The sequence below is a fragment of the Equus przewalskii genome, chromosome 22 (assembly GCF_037783145.1).
Source record: "Equus przewalskii isolate Varuska chromosome 22, EquPr2, whole genome shotgun sequence".
Lineage (NCBI taxonomy): Eukaryota > Metazoa > Chordata > Mammalia > Perissodactyla > Equidae > Equus > Equus przewalskii.
Window position 1 is genome coordinate 27,551,888 of NC_091852.1, and position 23,327 is coordinate 27,575,214.

Here is a 23,327-nt window from a genome sequence, read left to right on the forward strand (position 1 = left end):
TCATAGGAAAGCCACTAAGTTTTCCTCAGAATACGGAATGCAAACTGGTAACAGTGACATTTTCACAGAAATTTTTAATATAAATATTGATCTAGTTTAGGACTTTGGTTTCTGGATTCTATAATCATGGCATAGTAAAAAGCAACAGTAAAAGATTTGGGTCTCTAGAGCAGGTAAGTTAAGACACAGCATTCTTCTAAGAAAAAGAAGGCATGAATTTGTGACCTGGTTCACCCATGTATGAGGTGTGTGACCTTGAGCAAGCCACTCCTTTCTCAATCTCTTGTTCCTTACCTCTAGGATGAGAAGGTTCAACTACTTGATCTCTGAGGTCTATTCCCATTCTAAATATTTAAAAATATGATGTAAGCAGTGTTCTTTACTGTCTCTATATGTCTTGGCACTGTTAACATATTTTATTATTCATGAAGGAAATAATACATCTTTTTCCTTTAACTGTCTTACCAGAGTGTAGTGAAGATTTTAGTCTTCTAGACAAAGGTGCCACATACATGCTGTTACTGAAACAGAAGGACAGGACACTGATATCTGGAATGTTTCAGATAAGAGGCTCATTATCAACTGCATAGACAGAAGATGTCACAGAGTTGCCATGAGTACAGGAGGAAAATCTCAGCGTGTTTGGATGCTAAATGGTGGAAGACACGTTAGCACTGAGATCAAAGATAATACACTTCCACGGATGGCAGCAAAGACTTTGGGACTGGGCTCTGTGATAGGAACAAAATAAGTCAAAAGTATCCTTCTGGTAGGCTTCTGTGAACCACAGTTTCTTGTCTCTCTCCAACCCAACAAAAAGACCGCTCTTCAGAGTGGTTTCAATAAACATGTTTAAGATAATACCACTAACAGAGCTACTGATAACAAATTTGAAACTAGATGTCTGGTAACTATTCATGTCTGTGTCACTGCCATGGCAGGAAGGATTGTGGTCCAAAAGGTTTTATCAGTCAGCTAGGAACTTGGAAGAAAATTTGTTGTTGTAATTATGTTTAAAAGGAGGTTATTATCTCAACCCAGGCCACAACATGTATAAACTCTACAACGTACCCGAAGTAGAGTATGCAATCTAGGACTTATTTCTATGGGAAACTGCATCTTGCGAACCAAATTGGGAGACAGTTTTGCATCTTCTCTGACTTTGTAGCTTTTCTTGCTATTGATCACTGGGATGTACTTGTGTTGGGGTCTTGACCAGTAGTGGGTGAGATGAATACATCCAGTCCACAGTTAATTAATTCTATTTATAGAAAAGAAGTGCCTTGTCTATATAACTAAGAGAAAAGGTTGCTTCCATATCATTCACTCCTCAGATTACAAAGGACAGTTGCGCCAACGTGCAGAAGTCAGAGCATCTCCATTTCTAACAGTGCTATTGGTAATGTGTAGGTGATCTGAACACGGGTGAACTATGAACTGCTTTATAATCCCCTAATTCTTCCTCCTGTCTCCAGTTTCGCTCCAATTCTTTCCATTATATACACTGATGACAGATTAATTAATTTCCCAAGAAACCACCTTGCAAGTATGCTCTGTGTTCTCGTCATACTCTGAAAAAACTTGTATCATAGGACTGATTATAGTTTATTATAATTTTTCATTGACTTGTCTCTGATGAGAGAGTAAATTACTTGAAGGCAGGCATTGTAGGAGCTTAATAAATATTGTATTACTTTATTATAAATACATGATGCTTTATTAAAAATGAGCATAATTATCTCTCTACAAAAACCTTTCATTGGCTCTCTATGTAAAAATAGTCCAACGTTTTTAGCTACCAATTATTGAGCCCCTTATTTTATATAGATAGATGGATGGATAGATACATACATACATACATACACACACATCACATGTGTGCCCTAAAGTTTATACATATACGCACACATATTCCCCTAATTCTCATAGCAACACATTTTACAGATGAGAAACTCATAGGGTTATATATTGTGCAAGGCTACAGCCATACCAAGTGCTCAAGTCAGAAGACAAATTTGTCTGGGTCCCAAGCCCATACCCTTTGCACCATTACAACCCTCCACCTTTGACACTGCTGAGCCTGGGACTGAGAGCTCATTACAATTCTCGGCCCTCTTTACTTACCCAACTTTATTTCACCCAACTGGCCACCATAAACAATTTGCTTCACCATCACAAACCTACTTAGTGCTCCCCCCAGCTCCACACGCACCTTATTGTGAAAAGACATCACCAGGGTATCTTGTTAAAATGCAGATTCTGATTCAGGAGGTTTGGGACAGTGCCCCAAATTCTGCATTTCTAACAAGCTCCCAAGTAATGCTAATGTTGCTCATCTGTAGTCCATACTTTGAATATGAAAGTACCAGAGCATCCTTTTCCCACGTGCCTTTGATCCCTCCCTTGACAAAATGCTTCTTACTCCTTTTCTTCCTATTTCCCCTACAGTACCACATTTTCTTCAATACCTTTCCCAGTTCTTAATCTTACTCTGATCTTTACTGAATCCTAAGGAACTGCATTAGTACTTAGGATTAGTGTCTTAGCGTTCTTATTTTTGTATTTATATATCTAACTTTGCCTACTAGACATCCTCGAAGTAAAAGTTTCTTATACCTTCTGTGTTCCCCTCCGAACTCAGCATAGTGCTTTTCTCTAGTAGTATGGTGGATAATTATTGGTCAGTCCTCCCAGCTCAGAAGCCCCTTTCCATAGTAACTTCCCTTTTTCCAATCCAAGGAAGGAGCAAGATCTATATGGGTAGGCTGTTAGTAGCAATGTCCTAATGTTTGTGTCCACAACAAAATCAGTCAGTTGGAGTTCAGAGTTCATTCTCTGGTACTTGTAATTTGACTGGCAAGAAAAATTCTGTCTCTTTAGGAGGCCTCTACATAAACAAAAACATGACCAATGGCCGTATTTTCTGTATGTGGGCGGGAGACACAAAAGAAGCTGACCTGTACAGGGGGAAGAATAAAGCTATCCCAGAGAACACCACCAAGATGAGAGCTCTAGAGAAGATGTCAGGAAATATCTACAGTCCTCTACTTCCAGATAACAAGAATTCTTGAAGTGTATCTGTATAGCCTTTGGCTCTATAATAAGTAGATAATTTATTATAAATAAATTTATAATAGACAATTTATAACAGATACATTTATAATAATTTATAACAAATACATTTATAATAAATAAATAATTTATAATAAATAAAACAAATTCTCATTTGTTTTCTCTTAAGCAAACTCTAGGGGCTGTAGTTACTTACAGCCAATCTAAAAACCAGGATTTATGTATATGATACTGATAATGATAATGCTGATGGTGATGCCTATACTGGTTTATTTGCCATCTCAAGAAATGGAGAAATGAAGATTGGAGGGTCATGCTCTATAAAATATTATCCTAAACCAAGGATGTTTCTCAAATTGAAGTCTTCATAGCACCTGCATCAGAGTCACCTGAATTGCTCTTTTAAAATGGACACTCCCTGGGAGAAAATATTTGCAAATTGTATATTTAATAAGGAGCTACTATCCAAAATATATAAAGAATCATACAACTAAATATTAAAAAAACAACAACCCAATTAAAAAATGGGCAGAGGATCTGAATAGACATTTTCCCAAAGAAGACATACAGATGGCTCACAGATACATGAAAAGGTGCTCAGCATCGCTAATCCTCAGGGACATGTAAATCAAAAACACAACGAGATAGCACCTCACACCTGTTAGAATGGGTGTCATCAAAAAGGTGAAAAATAAGTGTTGCTGAGAATGTGAAGAAAAGGGAACTCTTGTGTACTATGGGTGGGAATGCAAATTGGTGCAGCCACTTTGGAAAATAGTATGGAGGTTGCCCAAAAAATTAAAAATAGAACTACCAGATGATCCAGTAATTCCACTCCTGGGTATATATCCAAAAGAAATGGCATCACCATCTCAAAGAGATGTGTATCCCCATATTCATTGCATTATTTATGATAGCTAAGACTTGAAAACAACCTAAATGTCCATTGATGGATGAATGGATCAAGCAGATATGAGATATATATATATAAAAATATACACACACACACAAAGAAGATGTGGTGTATATATATACATGTGTGTGTTATATATATATAACAATACAATATTGTTTGGTCATAAAAAAGAAGGAAATTCTTCCATTTTCGAGAATCGGGATGGACTTTGAGGGCATTATGCTAAGTGAAATAAGCCAGACAGAGAAAGACAAATACTGTATAATCACAGTTATACGTGGAATCTAAAAAACTGAATTCATAGAAACAATAATTGATTGGTAGCTGCCAGAGGCATGCGATAGGGGATGGGAGAAGTGGGTGAAAGTGGTCAAAAGATACAATCTTCTAGTTATAAGATAAATAAGTCTTGGGAACATAATGTACAACTTGATGACTAGAGTTAACAATACCATATTTCATATTTGAAACTTGCTAAGACAGATCTTGAGTTCTCAACACCAGAAAAAAAATTTGTAACTATGTGAGGTGAAAGATGTTAACTAAACATACTGTGATAATCATTCCACAATATGTACATATATCAAATCATGTTGTCTACCTTAGACTAATACAATGTTATATGCCAATTATGTCTCAATAAAATTGGGGAAGAATAAGTAAAAGGGAGATTTCTTGGTCACCGCAGCTTACCTACTGAAGCAGCGTTTCTTGTGTGAGGACCAGGAATCTGAATTTTCATTTGGCTTCCAAACGATCCATAGGCATTAACTAAGTCTTTGCTTGGCAAGACCTACACATACTATTCTGAATCAGTCTAAAGATTCACCACCTTAATGCACTGGCTTTGACAGTGATACAAACATTGAGGACTTTCTTCCCTGCATTCTAGATGCCATCCTCAAATTTTGGCTACCCAAATTCTAGTAAGACTTGGCAACCTCACATGAGAAAACAAAAACCTAAAGTATCTGTAAATACCTTCAAGATGCAGTTATACTAATTTCTCAGGTCCCTCCTTCCTGCTGCCATTGAATCCAATGCCTTAGACCAATTTCCTTTCTAGTAAAAGAAGTCTCTCACATGATCTAATAATGCTTTGCTACAATTTAAACCTACTTCCTCCTATTCTGACCTCAGGATCAGTGCAAACAGCTTTCATGTTTTTAACCTCTGTTTCAGTCTTAGAACCACAGTAACAAATTTACCTTCATGTATCTTGAGAGGTCTGGGATAATTAATTCATAGTGATTGTACCAAAATAATTAAATGTTTGAAAGTAATGTGACTTGTCTTTCCTCCATTTTCTTCCCTCAAAACCAGTAAAAATTCTATTCAAAGTTATATGGAAGATAATAAGCCAGAGAAAATTTTTTTGAAGTGTTGCTCTGTGGCCTAAAATACTATGTAGAGACCTTTATCCTATTATCACTGATGAATACAACACTTAACTATCTCCTTCATGGCTGTTAAGGCACAGTAGAGTCAATTCATGCCCAGGGAGCTTTAATCACAGATCATCGTCATGATAAACGGTAAAGAGTCAGTGTGGGCTATCATGTCAATGGCTACTGGGGGAGTTCTTAATGGGAGCACTGCCAGCATGCAGTTCATAACTACTTTGAAGGAGCACTTCTGATCTAATGGCTAAATGAGTGTCATTAGAGTATCTTTACATGTAGCATTTCTCGAGAAATTCCATATTTAAAGGAGGCCGGTTATTGCAGTCAATGTATACAACTGGGATTGCTTGAATGACGCAGATATTGCCAATGGTTTAAAGTGATATTGCTAGAGAGTGAATTAATGGCTTATTAGCAGGTTGAGCTATCAAATTTTAATTTGTTGTGACCCATTATATCACTCACAATCACAAATAAAGTATTAAAGTGAGGCCATGAAGAAAATATCACATAGCGAAATAATAAGAATCATGCTAACAGTAAAGAGCAGGTTGGAAAGGTAAAGATTTCTGGTCAGTGAAAACGGACACGTAAGTAACAGTTTTTATGTTGCCCCATGTGGCATTCATCATATGCCTTGTTTTCTTTTTTAAAACTGAATTTTCAGCCTCAAGCCTCAAGCTAGAAACTGTTTTAAAGAATACTGCATAGTTTAAAACAAGCCATTATGACTAAGAGGAAGAACAGGGAAGAAATAAGAAGCAGACCATTTGAGAAAATAAGACAATTCACAATCCAATGTGAGTTTCCTAAAATTGAAAATGTTCTCCTGAATGCTTGAAACAGAATAAAGGAACACATAACTTAACCAATGAGCAAAAAAACCCAAAAAGCAAAAAGCAAAATCTCCTTTGTATTCTATCAAACATTTGACAAAAATGTTGGAGAATGCAAATTGAATGAAAGGCTATCTGGTTGGTGATGGTGGAGGTACATGGGGCTACAGACACATTTTGCTTAGCTAGCACAGTAATTTAAAACAATAAGGATTTGAAGATTTGAAGACTTTAGAAAGCCTAAGCAAATATCCAGATTGCCACAGGCCCCACCCACTGTTCCACATACTCTTATAAGGAGCTTCTTCGTTTAGTTGATACCCCTAGCCACATAAGGTTGGGGCTCCTCTTAGAAGTTCTTACCAAATGTGATAGGGCAGAATATTAGAGTTGGTAGGGACTGACAGAGGTCATCTAGTCCAACAGTCTCATTTCAGGTTGACACAACAGAAACCAAGAGAGATAGCAGGGATGAATTGTAAGACTCCCATTAACTAAAAACTCTTTATGGTGGAATTTGGACTGCTCAGACATCCAATAACCTTTCGGTATTTGGCACAACTACAAAATTTTCGTTGTACACTTTAATCTTATGCTAAATTAAACTCAGCCTAAAAGAAGAATGATGGTTCCATAATTAATAATTCATGAATTGGTTTCACTATGGGTCCCCGTTGCTGGGGAATGCCAGAAATACCCAGTTTCACAGCTTTCTGCTTGATAAACGCCACAATATCCAAATATGTACACATATACAAAGACTTTTCATTCACTTTCATCAAGAATTCACACAAAACCTTTTAAGGATTCTGGAACGTTAAGATACCATTCAGTTCACCATTGCCTCAAAAACAGGCAACTTGCTGGGAACACATCACTATCTTATATTAGCTCTAGTATTATTTTAAGACTGAACGGCAAAATCGTGTATAGGTAGGTACTCAATACTTACAGAGTTTTCAGGCCATGTAAAACTGACTAAGAGAACTGAGAAATCTACTTTTTACCTGTAACCTCTCCTGTTCAGTGAGGAGCCTCTGCATGAATCAGGGTACTTGGCATTCATTTCGTATACTGGGAAGCTTATCAACTCAGTATATTCTATGAACTTAAAACGAGAAAAGCTAAATCAACCTCATTAACTAACACTGAACAAATGTAAATACTCAACACCTTTTAAAAGTGGAACTACTATATCAGTTGTTCAGATACTTCTAAACTGGCTATTTGTTATAAATTTTTGTATCAGATTCTGAGTCATATTTGAAAGAAAAAGCATCAGTGAAGTTAGTTTCTAAGAATATGGTCAAAAAAAGGGAGACAACTCTTGAAATTATTGTCACATATAAACCCACTGAATTACCTCATATTCCTGGGAAAACTTCAAGTTGTCATTTGCTTTCAACCTTTCAATGTGATCTGCAAGTTCCAAGATAGGTATTGGAGGATGACTAGCCATGCCTATTAAAAGGAAAGAAGAGACACATTTGAACACAAATGAAAATGATACTAACTATTGCAAAATATAGGGGATACTATAGTTAGAAATGGCCTGAAAATATGTGAGTAGTAAAGATGTTTAATGTGAGGAAGCAGGCAGATAGTTTGGTTACTCAAAGCAGGACATGCTCTGGAAGGATGAATTTTGTAGCCAAATGAAAAGTCACCAAGCATAATCCCCAAACTAACACTCCTAGTGTAAAAGAAAGCGTTACTGTGCTATGAATCAATGCGGTTAGCTAGCGGAGAAAACTGACAGGCTTGTTGTCAACTTCTGCTTTGAGTAATGACTGTTATGTCATTTCAAACTCCTTCTCCTGCACTGTGTGAAATGGAAATTGTGTGGAATTAAATGGTGTAAAGTGAACTAAGAAAACAGACATTGAGAAAGGCCTAAAAGGGAAAGAGTAGTAGCTTGATAGGAAACATAAAGTGACTTATGCATAATCAAGGAAAACTAACTTGAAGAATGAAGGTTACCAGGGTAACCGGAATCATCTGAACCTGCAAAGGAAATGATGGTGTGAATAAAATAAAATAGAACGAATTTGTTAAAAAAAAATGAAATGGATAGTCTGATAGACTTTTTAAAAGGACTAATAAAAATGCTGCAAGTCTTTACAGGATTCACTATACACTGTGACTAGATTAAGATCGCTTTAATATTTCACAAACCTGTAGGTGACTGACATTCACATGCAAACATGGACACACAGAATGACATGCACCACAGCTCATAGACGATAATCATCGATGACAAAATCAGACACCAAACTGAGTTTCAAAAATGTTTCCACTAGTAGCAGATTGTAGAGGTTGGGGTTGCAGCCTTCTCCTGGACATTTATAAGTGGCCACACTAAAAGCTTTGTAGTATTTGGCCCCAGATCCCCATTATTCAACCCCCAGCAAACCTACAATCTACTTCAGGTGTAAACATCTTTGTCCACTAATGAGAAATGAACGCAGGAAAGTGAGCAAATGGTCAAAGGACAGGGAGGGAAAGAAGGTGAAAAAAAAGAAAGCAGTGGCAGCGGGTGGCTCATCTTAGTTCAGTCTGCCAGCTGAAGATACATAAGTTTCACAAATTCCGTTAAAAATAATCCACTGCTGATTTTGGTGATTCCTGTGTCTTTCCAATGCTTTCGCGCTTTTCATATGATTTGCATTTTATTTCTTTCTGATTAATTTTTCAAGAGTTCCATGAGAGAGCATTGCTGACTCATGTCTTAGAGATACAAATTCAGCTGGCTAGAAAATCGTGAACTAGCATGCCCCCGGGGAAGCCTCTGAAGCGGGAAAAGAATGATGGAGGGACTCAAACTGGAGGCCATGTTGACATTCTGCTGTCCCTGGGACTCTTTGGAGGGTGTTGGCTGCGGAATGGTGACCATTAAGTCAACACGACATGTGATTACTTTATGGGCATTTTAGAAATTGTGCCACCATTGAAAGTCATCCAGTACGTTCATTTATCTCAAATGCCAAATTACCAATGCTTCTGGTAAGTTAAGTAAAAAACTACTTTGCTTTCCCAGATAATCATTTTAGTACAGTGCTGAGACACGTGGGGTTTTAGTGTTCATGTCTATGAAGGTGTGCTTCCAGTCAGCTAAAATCTTAATGGAAGAGCCAATAAAAATGAGTCAGCTTGGAGGTAGAAACTCTTTGTTGCTGATATAACTATGCATTTGGAACAAAATATTGGAGCCCATTTCTGCACCTTTTCCACACAGATGGTAGAATTGAACTAACTGACGTTCTGTGGAGGGAGTGGGTGGGTGGCAGTGGTCTAACAATTAAAGTGATCTTATCCAGATGAGGCACTCCCAATGACAAGAATGGAAATGTAAGGGCACAAGAGACTCTAGGTTTATCTGGAAATGGAAATGGAATGATGCGGACATCCATTACAGTGCTTTAACAGAGAAAATAACAGAGACAAAGATGTTTAGACCTTTTCGAGCGAATCGTGGGAGAGAGTTATTATCATATATGGACTGAGTGGTGGTTTGGCTAGAGAGGGAGGACACAGAGCCAATCAGGGAGGCGTAGGGGACTGAATTACTGCTCAAAGCTGCAAAAAGTAAAGCCAGTTGGAGATGGGAAAAGTATTAGTATAACAGCAGTAGAAAACCATAAATATCAACCAAAGATGCGATCAACATATTTACTTCTGGCATGCACTGGCACAAGGTTTGGAAGTATTACTTTGGAAACTAAAGAGAAATCCAAGCAAACCTGCACTGACTCTTTACATTCTAAATCAGGATATATACACCACATGCAAAGATACCAGAGCATTCAAGAATTATTTAAGAATTCTTAGTATGTATCATATTGTACCAAAGTTCTAGGACAGGTAAAAATGGCAGAATGGATGTTTCACAGAAAAAGGAGGAGAACTTGTGGGAATCTGATGGTACAGGAGAAGGAATTCTGCACTAGAATACTGGATATGAGTTCTGCTTCTGATTCTGCCAGCTATGAACAAGGACAGATGACTTTTTATCAAGCACTTCAGTTTTTATACCTGTCAAATAAAACTGTGGAGCTATTAAATTCTGGAGTCACTTCCTTCTTTATAACTTTTATTTCTACCTCATGTAGATAGGATTTTTGAACATATGGAAATTAAAGAAGGGTCTCAGACGTAGTTCATACATAAAGGTTCTAAAAGTTCTAGCATCTTTAGTTTGAGGGGTAGGGAGCATTTACTTTTTACAAAATAGAGAATTTATGCAGCTGAATTGTCAACTTTTTGAATTAAGAATAATATCATTTTCTTTAGCCGACCAAAAAGTATATTATGATGTTATATCATGTATCCACAGTGAATAAATGTCAACATAAAAATTATGCTAAAGAATAAACCTGGGATGAAACTCCTCTATATGAATCTCTTCAGTTCATATCAGGAAATAATCACCAAGGATCTACTGCAAAATACTATTCTATATTCCCCTGAAACTTCTCCATTGTCCAATGTTTAAAAAATCTTGTATGATATAATCAAGCATGTTAGATTCTGAATGAAAAAGCAGACATTAAGAAAGCGATGAAGTTGACCTCACTGTCGTATCTTTTCAATCTTTTGTCTAGCAATCTGGGCATTGCTCACAGTCTGCAAACCAACGTTTTTATTTGACCAGTGTTTTCACATTAGCATCATTTAAGGCGCTTTAAAATTCTTTCTTTCAGACTGCACACCAGAACAATTAAGTTAGAATCTCTGGGTGTGGGAACGAGACATTGATATTTTTAAAGTTCTCCAGTAATGGCTCTCAGTCCTATGGGAAATCATGATGGGGGCCTGTAACTCCATTTATTTATTTTTTCTACTCAAAAATCATATCAGGGTTTATGAGAACGAGATCAGCTTTCTCCTGGTGATACCCTTGAATCTGCTCTGATTCCCCATTAGCAAGCTTTCGTACTTTCGCTATTATTAGTAGCAAAGAACTTGAAGTGCAGCTCACAGCTGATGAGGACTTGCCAGGGTCACGACCTCATCAGTTCAAAGCTAGAAATGCACAACATAAACGCATTTTAATGGCACACATTGAATCTCAGCAGAGTTTTCATTTTGAAGCTATGATATCCATAATATACACTGTCAACAAGAAAAATGACAGATGTAGTCATGGAAATCTGCCTTAGGTTGGAGAAAAAGACATGATGGCTACTTTTAATAGGGTACATATTTGTGATAGTAACATCATGGTGTCTCCTCATAAGAAGTAAAACTTTAAAATCATGGCATTTTAAACTGAGAGGTGCCCTAGAGATTACTTAGTCCAGCATTTTTGATATATACAAGAGGACTCTGAAGTCCAGAATAGTTAAATGACTTAGGTATGTTAGTTCATCTAGTAAATAAAATCTTAAGTGGTTTTGGCATCTTTCTACTGCATTATTTCTAGAATGGCAGTTAAGATCTTCTAAAGCAGGGGGCAAAAAGTCTCCAGTCACTGAAGGTGCCAGGTTGGCGAGATAAATGAATGAAGATGACCAGGTACTACATAGTAAACACTTTCACAAAGAAATGCACTCATCCTCATTTCCTAGCAACAAGAAGCCTTCCAGTGCTTTCATTTCTCTACTTTCAACAGAGGCTTAAGAAAGGGGGCTATTTCCCCATTATAAGAAAAATAACAATAAGCATGAGATGAATGCCAACTAACATCACTCTCAGTGCCAGGGTCATCTTTAGGGCTGGTGTAGACGGTGGAAAACTTCCAGAAGGGTGAAACTATTCAGGTTTAGCAGACATCTTCTAAGTGGCACTGCAGGGCCAAGAGGGTGAGACTTTTCAATAGCAACTGAAAGCCCAGATTACCTGACACTTCCTCAGTTTTCACTGTTGCCTCAAAATTATGTTGAAACCCAGTGGGGGTCCAAGAGGAGATCTTTGCAGGCATGTTTGGCTACCTAGATTGTGACCTCCACTTTAAAAGAGCAAAATGTTCCTTTTGTACGTGATTTAAAATCCAAGACGGATGAGTGACAGCATGCTTGTATCCTCAAGGCAATGGGTAAGACACCAAGCATTGCACGGGGGATGTGACAGTGTGTACTACTCGCATGGGTTACCCTCTGTGGGTTCATCTATTTTCCCCTCCCCACCTCCATTAATTTTACCAATTAGGAAAACGAAGTTCAGAGGGGTAAAAGGATTTGCTCAAGTCATCATGATCAATAAAACTATGGCTACTTAGCGGATTTGATCCCAGACCTTGTCACTTCTCCTTTAGGGCACTTCTCATTATGCCATGCTGTCTCTTAAATCATTTAACACCCTGGAAGAGAGGTGCCATGTACATAAATATGGGACCGTGAGACTGTATGGGCTATTTATGCAGTAATACAGAGATAATAAACCATACTCATGTTGAGAAAATGTTTCAATAACGTAATAACTTCATTTAGAAGGTACATCTGATTCTGTGGGGGGCAGGAGGTAAAGAGCACTCACACACACATCTTTATTTTCTAGTTACTTCTCATCAAAATATTGCGAGTTTCCATGAAAACATGAACTAAAGGCATACATTCAAAATGTTAAAAACTGTAGTGGTATTTGGCAGAAGACTTTTTTAAAAACCTTAATTTACAATGTTTTTGCTTTTCAAATGTTCTATTATGTTTTACTAAGTCAGTAATATAATCAACAGTATATGCTTCAAATGACTTTTTTATCTATAGAGAAATGTTTATTAATACTTGCTTTATTTTCCCACATTTCTTAACCTTGCATTAAACGCCAGTAGGCACTTTACAACTTTAAAACTATTGTGCTAAGTAGGGCTTTCAAGGTTATTAACAGTGGTGGAACATCTTTTAGATGATTTTTTCTGTTACTACATATGTGTAATGACACGATAATACTCTCTTCATGGTTTTCCTTTCCAACAAATTATGGCAAAGGCTGGAGAACAGTTTGTAGTCATGGGACAGGGAGAAACTAATTTGTGCATCATATCAATGACTGCAGTCCTATCAAAAGTGTACTTAACTAAGTTAACAGTCATAGAGAGACAGTTTACAAAATATCTGTCAGATTTTAACATAATTGGTGCACTATTTAAAATACTCTGAATGTTACACAAATACTCTATGTTTACACTTTGTCTCACAAATGAATGATGAATTGAAGAGAATATTGATTTATAAGGTATAATTGTTTCTTGGTAAAATAATAATGACAATTTGGCTTAATCCATGACTAGGATCATCACTAAGGGAAAGACACTTCAGGAATGCTGTTTCTGGTAAGCACTGATGGCATAATTAAAATTCATTTTTGTATGTGTGTAGAATTTCTCAAAATGCAGGATTTGAACAAACCATGTTTCTTTATATCAGGAATTTATTAGTTAGATTCAATGAACCAAGGCTTTTGAAATATAAAATAAAAAGAACACATCTGGTGTTCTTAATCCAGGCCATATATCTAAGTTTCTTACAGGACAAAATAAAATATGAAGATAAGAAAGTCTATATAAAAATGGATCTTGTCAGCATTGATCCAATTAATAGCATTAGTGGATCAGAAGAGATGCCTCAAAAGCTTTCAAAGCCCATTCAGTTGCTGGGCAGACATTTCTGCTGCTGATACTGCTATTTCTGATACATTAATTTTTTACAAGTTTGTTTTTGCGTTTCACAGCCCATGAATCACCTCCCACCCATGTATGCCTTAGGGCAAAACATATTAAGGCCATCCATGGGATGAAAATAAGACCTTTATGTTGTAACATCTGATCACCAATTTTGAAATCTCTTTTCCTAAAAGGTGCAAAGTACAAACACTAGAGTTTTGTTTTTGTTTGAAGGTTTTTTCAGAGGGGGAGGCAAGGAGAGGGGTGTGAGTATGGGCTCCAGATACTGGAATAGAGAATTTTGCACGCAAAAAAATTTTCTGATGGAAACTGATAGATCAATCAATGGAGGGGGGTGGAATTTTGTAGGCACAGAGAAAGGTGGTGACTGGTGCATCGTATGATGCTATCAGTTGCATGTTACCTTACACCTTTTTTATGATAGAAAAAAGGCTTATTTCTCTAAGATGCTGAACTTCTAAACTTGCTTGTTGGGACAAAGTAGAAATATGAACACATATCAGTAATTTTCTTCTACATCACCATCTTTTGACAATATATTTATCTTAGGCATTTTGTCCAATGCCAGAGGCCATGGCCCAGAAGGGTTACACTGCAAGTAAAGGGTTTTTACAATATTTCAAAATAATCTGTAGCTGGCAGTCTGTATCAAAATGGTAAAAGTGCCTACCCTAGGACACGGCAATCACACTCCCAGGTGTCTAACACTCAGAAATAAGAACAAAGATGTGAAAAGAACTGGGCTCAATACTGCTCATTGCAGCATTATTTGCAAGAGCAAAACATGGGAAATAACTTAGCTTCCATTCATAAGGAAAGAGTCATACATTGTGTGACATTGCTAGAACAGAATAACATCAATACCATCAACCAATAAAAAGGAGAAAACCTAACACACTAACTTGGAAAAAAAGTTTATTTTTATATAGTTAAATGTTAAAACAGGAAATTTTATGTATATGCACTTATCTATCTATGTACCTGCTATACATTTCATCCTTTAAAGAACTGTATTTACATACAAGAAAGTCTGGAAGCATATGCATGGAGATGTACATGGAAGATATTTCAGGAGGGTAAAATTGGAGAAGTAATAGAAAAACTTTTATTTTAAATATGTCAAATAAAAAAAGAAGAAAAATAATAAGTGGTAGGATAATGAATAATTTTTCTTTTCTAAAAGAGCATTTCTGCTTTGTCCAACTTATACAAATTTTCAAACATACAAAAAATTTCAGTAATATAATGAATACCTGTGTAGCCACAACCTATGTACAATTGTTAACAAGCTTCTTTTCTATTTTACAAAATTTCCCCAATAAACATGTGTTGCCTTTGTAATTAAGAACAAGAAATATTGAGGGACGGGGTTATAAAATGACTTGGTAATTTTTTTAAGAAAAAAATAGAAACTTTCCTCTCAACCTAGCCTAATGGATACAGTACATATAACTCATCCATCATCCATCTAATGCATACTCACTTACTCCTGTCCACAAAGAAATGTGAGGCTTCATAGAGGTTTCTTCTAAAGGCATCTTTTATAAGTGAGTATTTTCTTCCCTTCCTTCACAGATCTTAAAGGCTTGGAAAATGTAATCAGCAGTTAATAATTCTAGCAAATTCTTGTACTGCATCTCCTTTCTCATTTACTCATTTTCCCTGTTTTATTCCACTATCAATTTGAGGTGGTAATTCTAACCTTAGCTAAATGATACTTTTTTCTATACTTAGGTCTCTAGACAAGTTTTGTAGGTCATGAATGATACATGCAATGTTACTTTAATTGCATGCTCCATACTAGTTCTGACTGACCCAGTACGCCAGTAATAGATGACTTATTGCTGTAAGCCATATTCTCTTAATAGATTAGGTAGTTGAGATTCTAAATACGACTTGGCTGTATATTGCCATCTGAACCTTAACAGACAGACAAACATAGTCATGGAAAATATCTACAAGCAGAGGTACTTGCTCTCAAGTGGGAAGGTGTGAGCCTTCCTCACCCTGTTCAGATGCTTGAACACAGTGTTTCACTAACAGTGACTTGATTGTCATCCAAAATTTGGAAAGTGTGCTAAAGTGGGGTTTTCTCCACATCCCGCAGCCTCACAAAGATGGCTATACTGAAAACAACAGGTTTCTTTGCCTTCCTTTCATGCCTTAGCTGAGTGAGAGTGGATAGAATCCCGACCTTTCCTTTTCCTGACCCAGAGACAGGTGTGTTTATGGTACTGTAGTTAAGGGTACAGTTCTTTGAAGTACTTAAACTGTCAGAATACTGTACTTATATGAAATTTGGAATATATATTTCATTACCTTTCGAATATGAGGCAGAATTGAGGGAAAAAAGTCTGCCTCCTAAATCCATACTCTCCAACAACAATAAATAACTTAAAAAGTAAGTAGATTTTTCATTCACAAGATGATTTTTTTTTTAAGGAAAGTACAATTTACAGAACCAGTGAACTAAGCAATGTGCTTCCTTTACCTTCTGAAAGACCTACTGAATTTCAAATGGTATTGTTTTGTTTGGTATTTATTATCCACAAGAGATCCATCAGAAGTGGAAATCAATTTGCGTTCATGAACAAGTTCTGTGCTAGAGGCTGGCTATATAAATCACAGGTTTCTGATTTTCACAGAAAGTCAATTGTTTGAAGTGAATATGTAAATGGTTTTTCCCTATTTATGCACACCATTAATAAACATTGTCAAATTTATAACCTTTGTAGATAAGTAATTATACATTCAAAGGCATGATGTATATAAAAGCACATTTCAGATAATGAAAGGCAAAATTTTTGGTTTAAAATCCAAAAATTTACTAGTGTAACATCATCTGTGGTGTAACACCTAATAAAGGGTCATCTTATTTCATCATTTAGGGAAGCCTTTGATTATCTGTAAATAAGAGGAGAGGAAAAAGCACAAAAAAGTTTACTTGGTTAACAATCCCACCTTCTGCTCTCATTCTACTGGCAAGTAATTAAGGTAATTCATTGCCACTGACTGGAATTCACACTGGCTGAAGCAAATGTCCACATTTCTATGAATTTCACACTAATGGCTGAGTCTATTTCCTTCATAAATCTGTCAAATGGTTAGGACAGCAGGCCACATCATAGAGTTTGGGAGATAAATAGACTATTTCAACAAATCAAGCTTAAGTACATTGCTTACTCGAGCTAAAGGGGATGACACAATGCTTCCTCAGTGAACAGATGTGCTAGAATCCTAGGACAATTTCTCCTGTTCTATTCTTTTCCTCTACTTTACTTCTCCTTCTTTACTTATTCCATTCACTTTATTCCGTTACCCATTTGAGGTGATAAGTCTAAGCTTAGTTAAATGATAGTTTCTTATACACTTAGGTCTTCATTTTAATTTTGTAAAGCCATTGGTGATACAAGCAATGCTACTTCAATTATAACCTTCATTCTCCTTTCCAGTGACTCATATGGATTTTAACAGGTTCTCTCTATAAACGGATCTAATATTCCCACATACACTAGGAAAATTAGATTCTCAATAGAATTCTTGGGTTTGGCCATCTTTGCAAAATTACCTGTACGAGTGAGAAGTACTCGAAGATGGAGGTCTCTTGGTTGAAGGCATTTCTATTTCCTTTCCTGTGGTCCCTAGCACTCTGCTAATAATCCTTTCTACATGGTTCCCATTCATGCTCACATTTATTCCTGGAAACATTCTCTGTTGGTGCTGGAGTTGGTGAGGGAAAGCACTCCCATTGGCTCTCTTCTTTATGGGCTACTTTTGCCTTTCCACTCAACCCTATACTATGCCTCTGTCTCTGCGGAAGTCTAAGGTTGTTTCCAATACAGATCACACTTTACACAAAAGCCAGAGGAGGTGGCGGCAGTGCTGAGCAGCAAGGTACTGAGAAATAATTATTTTCTCCCTTTCTACAATGTGCTGTTCTTATAAAGGAGGATGGGCAATATAGGCAAGTAATCTTGTAGCAGATCATTTCTGTGGCTTTCAGCTCCTCTATCCACTGGATTAGCCAAAGTGAAAAGCACAGAAATTCCTGGGTCCATTTTAATAAGTTGCCTGTAGCCTGGAAAAGTCAGTGTACTACTCTTGCAAAAAGTGCTGAACTGAGAAGCTTTACTACTCAATTCATGTCAAGTTGCCTTAATGGAGTACCTGGGGGGGCGACTCAACAGGGGCATCCAAGGGACCACACTAATCCTGGTTTATTCAATCATCATGCACATGTTCATAGTCCACATTTATCAGCCTTTTAAAAACACACTTACAGGAGATTTTGGCTACGTGAACATTTTCTTCCACCTTTTATGCTGATGAGGGTATCACTTTACTTTTTAAAAAACAATTTTTAAAAAGTCTAACCTCATTTGAGATAGAATTTAAAAAAGCAAAGCATATTTATGATGATCTGTAAAGCTGCTAAAAATGCCAGACATTTCTTTAACTGAATAGTTACCACTTACTATGACATAACTCCATATAAAAGACAAAATATGCTAAAGACAATAAACTGTATTTTCAATTCAAAGCAACTCACTGAAAGTGTGTAGTTTAATAAATCTGTGGTGTACCATACTGAGAGTCAGAATATCCACTTGACAGAAAGAGAACTTCCCAACAATTGGTAGTATAATACTACAACCAAATTTTAATCAAGCAATTTCTTAGATCGGCTCTTTGCTTTGTTCATTATCATTAGGTATTAAGATAGTGCCACTCAGTTTTATGTTTTTAGCTCTCTTTACCATTCGTTACTTGCCATTCATTTCATATAAACAAGATTTACTTAAAAGGAAGTAAAATACAACTAGGCTTGATTTAACAATACTGTACAAAATGCCCCTCAGCAGGAATAATATTTTTCCTCTGTTGAAGCACTTAATGTTCTTTATTTTAAGAAACAAGCATATTTTTCTTATCATCAGTCACTTTATGTGTCTCCCAGTAAGAAACTTAAATTGGTCAGTGAGATTTAGTATAGGGAATATTAGAGATATAAATTTTTGCCTTATTTTGTTTCTTTCCTTTCCTTCCTCCTTCTGGCCATCCCTTCTTCCCTCCCTCCTTTCTTTCAGAGTAACAAAAACACAAATTAATAGGAAAATATAAAATAAATATATTCTTCCCCAATGGGATGAATGATGTAACATTCATCCATGCATGCATGCATCCATACACCCATTCACTTCATGAGAAACAGAATTCTTTCTAGATAGGTTTCACTGAAAATAATACACTGTGTTAAGCCCATAAAAAATGGAAGATATTCTTATAAGGCTATACTTTTTCCAAAATTTGAAGGCGAATAACAATTTTTTCTCCTCTCCACCCAGCTCAGATTTGCACAAAGAATTTAATTTTCTTTCAAGACTTATGTTTGTGTGAGTCTCTATAATATTAAAACAAAAGAGGAGGAAGCACAAAATTGTTGAAATAAAGTGACATATTCATCTCTCGAGGCAATAGCAATTGGCTATAAAACTTCCAGGAAAGACTTATTATGGACAAGATGAGTCAGGCCTCTTACCTGGTGTTTGAAAATTAAGACGCCTCAGTTCTACTGGGTCTGTTGGGTGGTGTGAAGGGACCTCCTTACTGTTCGGTATGCTGCTCTTTCTAGAGTCGGACTCTGCCCTCTTCCTATAGGGAGAAAATAAAAACTTAAGAATAAAACAAAAAACCAGTTGAAACAGATTTAAAAAGCAGGGCATCATGCCCACGCGCCCCAGCTTTCAGTTTGGAAACTTTCTGAAGGGCTAGCTTTGTGATCTTGTTCAGGTTCTCTCCTCTCTTGACCTACAGTGTTTCCTCAGGTCTAAAACTGTTGTTTAAGGAGATGATCTCAAAGTATTCCATAAGCCCTAGAGTTAAATAATTCAGTGACTCTGCCTTTAGGCATTAAGGCGATGATGGGAAGATATGCTCAGATCCTTGTTCAGCTATTGTCCCTTATCCATTAGTTCTATTTGTGAGGAAGAGGATAGAGTAACCCTACCCTTAGTAGCCAATACTAAGATTGTTGTTACCACAGAGAAAAGCTTGAAAACTAGGGCTTCAAGCTGAACCACTAAATCTGCCACTCTTTCCTCTTTCTAAGAATATATAACTGGTGGCTACAAAGCAGAGCTGCATTGGATTTTCCCATATGGCAGATAAATACAGTAAGCAGCAAGTGCAGTTCTTTTTCTTTTCTTTTCTTTTTTTTGGTGAGGAAGATTGGCCCTGAGTCAACATCTGTTGCCAATCTTCCTCCTTTTGCTTGAGGAAGATTGTCCCTGAGCTAACATCTGTGCCAATCTTCCTTTATTTTTTGTAAGTGGGATGCAGCCACAGCATGGCTTGCTGAGCAGCGTGTAGGTCTGTGCCTGGGATCCAAACCTGTGAATCCCAGGCCCCTGAAGTGGAATGTGTGAACTTAACCAGCGGGCCACCAGGCTGGCCCCAGTAAGTGCATTTTTAAGATTACAAGTTAGCCTAATACCCAGAAGGAGAATTGGGACCACACAAAGTCAACATCTCTTTTCTCTTTCAAATTCTAAAGAAAAATAGTGTTGGCTGCTTATAGTGTTAAGCTAACTGTGATTAACACTTTGTTAATGAAAGTCAATCATAGAAAGATCAGAGAAAAATTTCACCTTGTGGGTAGTCCCAGTCTCCTGATGCTCTTTAAGGCACGTGAACCATTAGCAGTGCCTTGTTATAAGCAATTCTTCACACTATTCATTTTACCTTTGTTTTAATTGCTACCTACTAGTTTTACTAAATACCCACGTTTAAAGTGTCACAATGTAAGTTTTAACAAATGTCTATGCAAGAAATATCAAATTTTCCCCTAAGATTTCTTAATTCATTTTTTTCAAACCCAAATAATCACAGAGTGGTACTTAACTATTTTCTTTCAGGTTGCCTTAGATTAAAAACTCACTTAACTTTTTCAAATAGTGCTTTATTCCAAATTTATTTCAAATAGTGCTTTATTCAGGTTGCCTTAGATTAAAAACTCACTTAACTTTTTCAAATAGTGCTTTATTCCAAATTTATTTCAAATAGTGCTTTATTCCAAATACTGCTTCCAGCAATCTCCAGGCTGGAGTCACAATCCTAGCACCTCCCTGCTGCTCAAAGCAAAGCCATTCTTATTTGGGGAAGGGGATGCGGTAAAGTGTTTAGGAACTCTCCCTTTCTCTTTTTGATAGGACCATGGGACAACTCATTAGTGTTGCTGTGGCAATGAGCTCTCATTCAGTGCCACCCAGGTCATTCCATGGTTAGCCAGAGGGCTATTGTGAAATAGCCTTTCTTTCCATCTCTGCCCATGTGTATAAATTAAAACTAACCAGCAGATGAAGGGAAGATAAATGCAAAGGAAAAGTATACTTGACTTACTCAAGTGCAATGCCTTCAGCAAAATATGTAGATAGAACGAATTTTCTTGGTTGAATCCTATTAGACACATTGGTCTCTCAAAACCTTGGATTAACCTGTCTCAAGATGTCCTTTTTCTACCTAAAGGTGTCAGGTACAGTCTTTAGACACAATGTACTGCCAAGCTATAGCACCAATCAGAGGTGAGCAGTGAATTTGAGATGTGCCAAAGGTACTAGCAGCTCCAGTTGCATGGAGTGGAAAATGAGAAGGAAAGAAGAAGAAGAGTTGGAGAGCTAGTGAGAAAGATATGAGAAGGAAGAGAAAGAGAGGCTTGGAAGACGATGTTAAAGAAGGACATGACGACCATTTTCAGAGTAGAAAATGTCACTGTGTTTCTACTATGGGTATTTGCCTCAAAACCCGGAGATTCATTTTACCACTGAAGACACAGAGTCTAAATGGGTTAATGAAATGCCACTGAGTGCAGTTAGTCGATCAATCCCACATGTAACAAACATAGGGTCATAGGGTTGGTCTTCTCACTCCAAATAATCCCAGTGGCCCTTCTTAAGTTTTAGTCTTTTCACAAAAGATGGCATGGATGTTTTTCTTTGATGATGAGGCAGACCCAATGACTAAAATCTGGATTTTTATCCCTTCTAAAAGTAGCTCCACCATCATTCTTATAGGATTATGGAAACCAGACAGAGAAATATCTGGGCAAGGAAACTATTTCACTCTTACAGCTATTGCGGAACATCCTCCTTATCTTCTCTTCCACTGAGGCCAGGCTGAGTAACACTGAGACCAAAGGACAGAAAAGAATACTCTCTAAAGGAATTTAGTCAGTTTCTCTGGTGCCAGAAAAGTTGAAAATCACATCTTGTTGCCCAGATGAGTCTCAGAAAACCCAGAGCATGGGACTAAAATTACAATTCATACTTGTAATAAGTAGGAGTGTCCTCACTTTTAATAACTAACTTCTCCCTCACTTTATCTCTTCAAACAAAATGACTTCCATGATCTCAGACTCAAAAAATCCTAGTCAGCTAGGAAAACCAGCTGGTTAATTTTTTTTTGCTTAGTTTAGTTTTGATGATCACAACATGGATAATTCTGGCTGCCCACACTCTTATCACATTATTTTTAAACATAAATGTGCAAAAAATTTTTTTTCTAACAGAAAAGACTTCTAAGAAATGTTTGAAAGATGAAGAGTTTGGTCATCATCAGTAACAATGGTAAAAGCTTTAAAAAATAGAATTTATACTGTCGTAAAGTATTCAATGGCATATAATGGTCTAAATCAGGCCCAACATGAATGTAAGTAATAACATTTTTCCTGGTAAGTTTTTAGAGGTCTTGTTATTCTTATTTTCAACTAGAAAGTAGTGAAGAACAGTGACTAGAAATATATCCGGAATTTTACCTTGCTATTTTGTTTTTTTTTAATTAAGATTATAAAGCCCTAGTGTAATTTATTCCTCATAGTGAGAAGTATCTATCGTGTACAGGAGTTATATGGGTGAAAAGGAAATAAAAGATGACATGGCATTTCAGAGACAGCAGAAACTGTATAAAATGTGTTTGTTTGGAATGTGAATAACGTACAACAAAAAGGACACTCTATGGTCTAAGGGGTGTTTTATTTTCGCTTACTCTCTCCTGGCTCTCATGTAGGGGTGACGTGGGAAGCAAGAACAAAGAGAGATTGAGTGGACGATCTTATCTATTCACTTGGAACAAAGATACTCAGACATAGGGGTACAGGCTTTCGGAAGAAAATATATTTACTTGAAATCTCTACTATGATTATTCAGAGGAATCAGTTCAAACACTTCACAATTTTGACATCATTAAGAATGTAACCCCAACTCTGCCACTACTGGTGTGTATCTCCTTGGGGAAGTCAACTACAAACCCTCTCAACGTCTTCACTTATAAAATAGAGGAGGAGGGTTAGAAGACGATATCAAGGTTTTGGCCCAACTCTCTCATCTTAATAGAACAAGAAGGCAGTGCTGAAGTTGTGAAATGTGGAATTGTGTTATAATGGGAAGGATGATCTTTGAGTATATTAAGTTGGTTCAAAGTGTTTT

At 36.8% G+C, this 23,327-nt stretch overlaps 1 protein-coding gene across 50 annotated transcripts in view; it reads right to left on the reverse strand.

Annotated features, from left to right (window-relative positions):
• Positions 1–23,327, reverse strand: part of PTPRD (protein tyrosine phosphatase receptor type D) — a 2,079,533-nt gene that overhangs the window by 94,343 nt on the left and 1,961,863 nt on the right. For 30 of the 50 annotated variants that reach the window (XM_070590645.1, XM_070590643.1, XM_070590625.1 and 27 more), the window contains 3 exons: positions 19,388–19,500; positions 8,190–8,231; positions 7,591–7,688 (listed from right to left, as the gene is read on the reverse strand). In XM_070590645.1, the coding sequence (XP_070446746.1) occupies positions 7,591–7,688; positions 8,190–8,231; positions 19,388–19,500 (253 nt within the window). The remainder of the gene's footprint in view (positions 1–7,590; positions 7,689–8,189; positions 8,232–19,387; positions 19,501–23,327) is intronic. The other 20 variants (XM_070590639.1, XM_070590640.1, XM_070590631.1 and 17 more) reach the window with 1 other exon arrangement.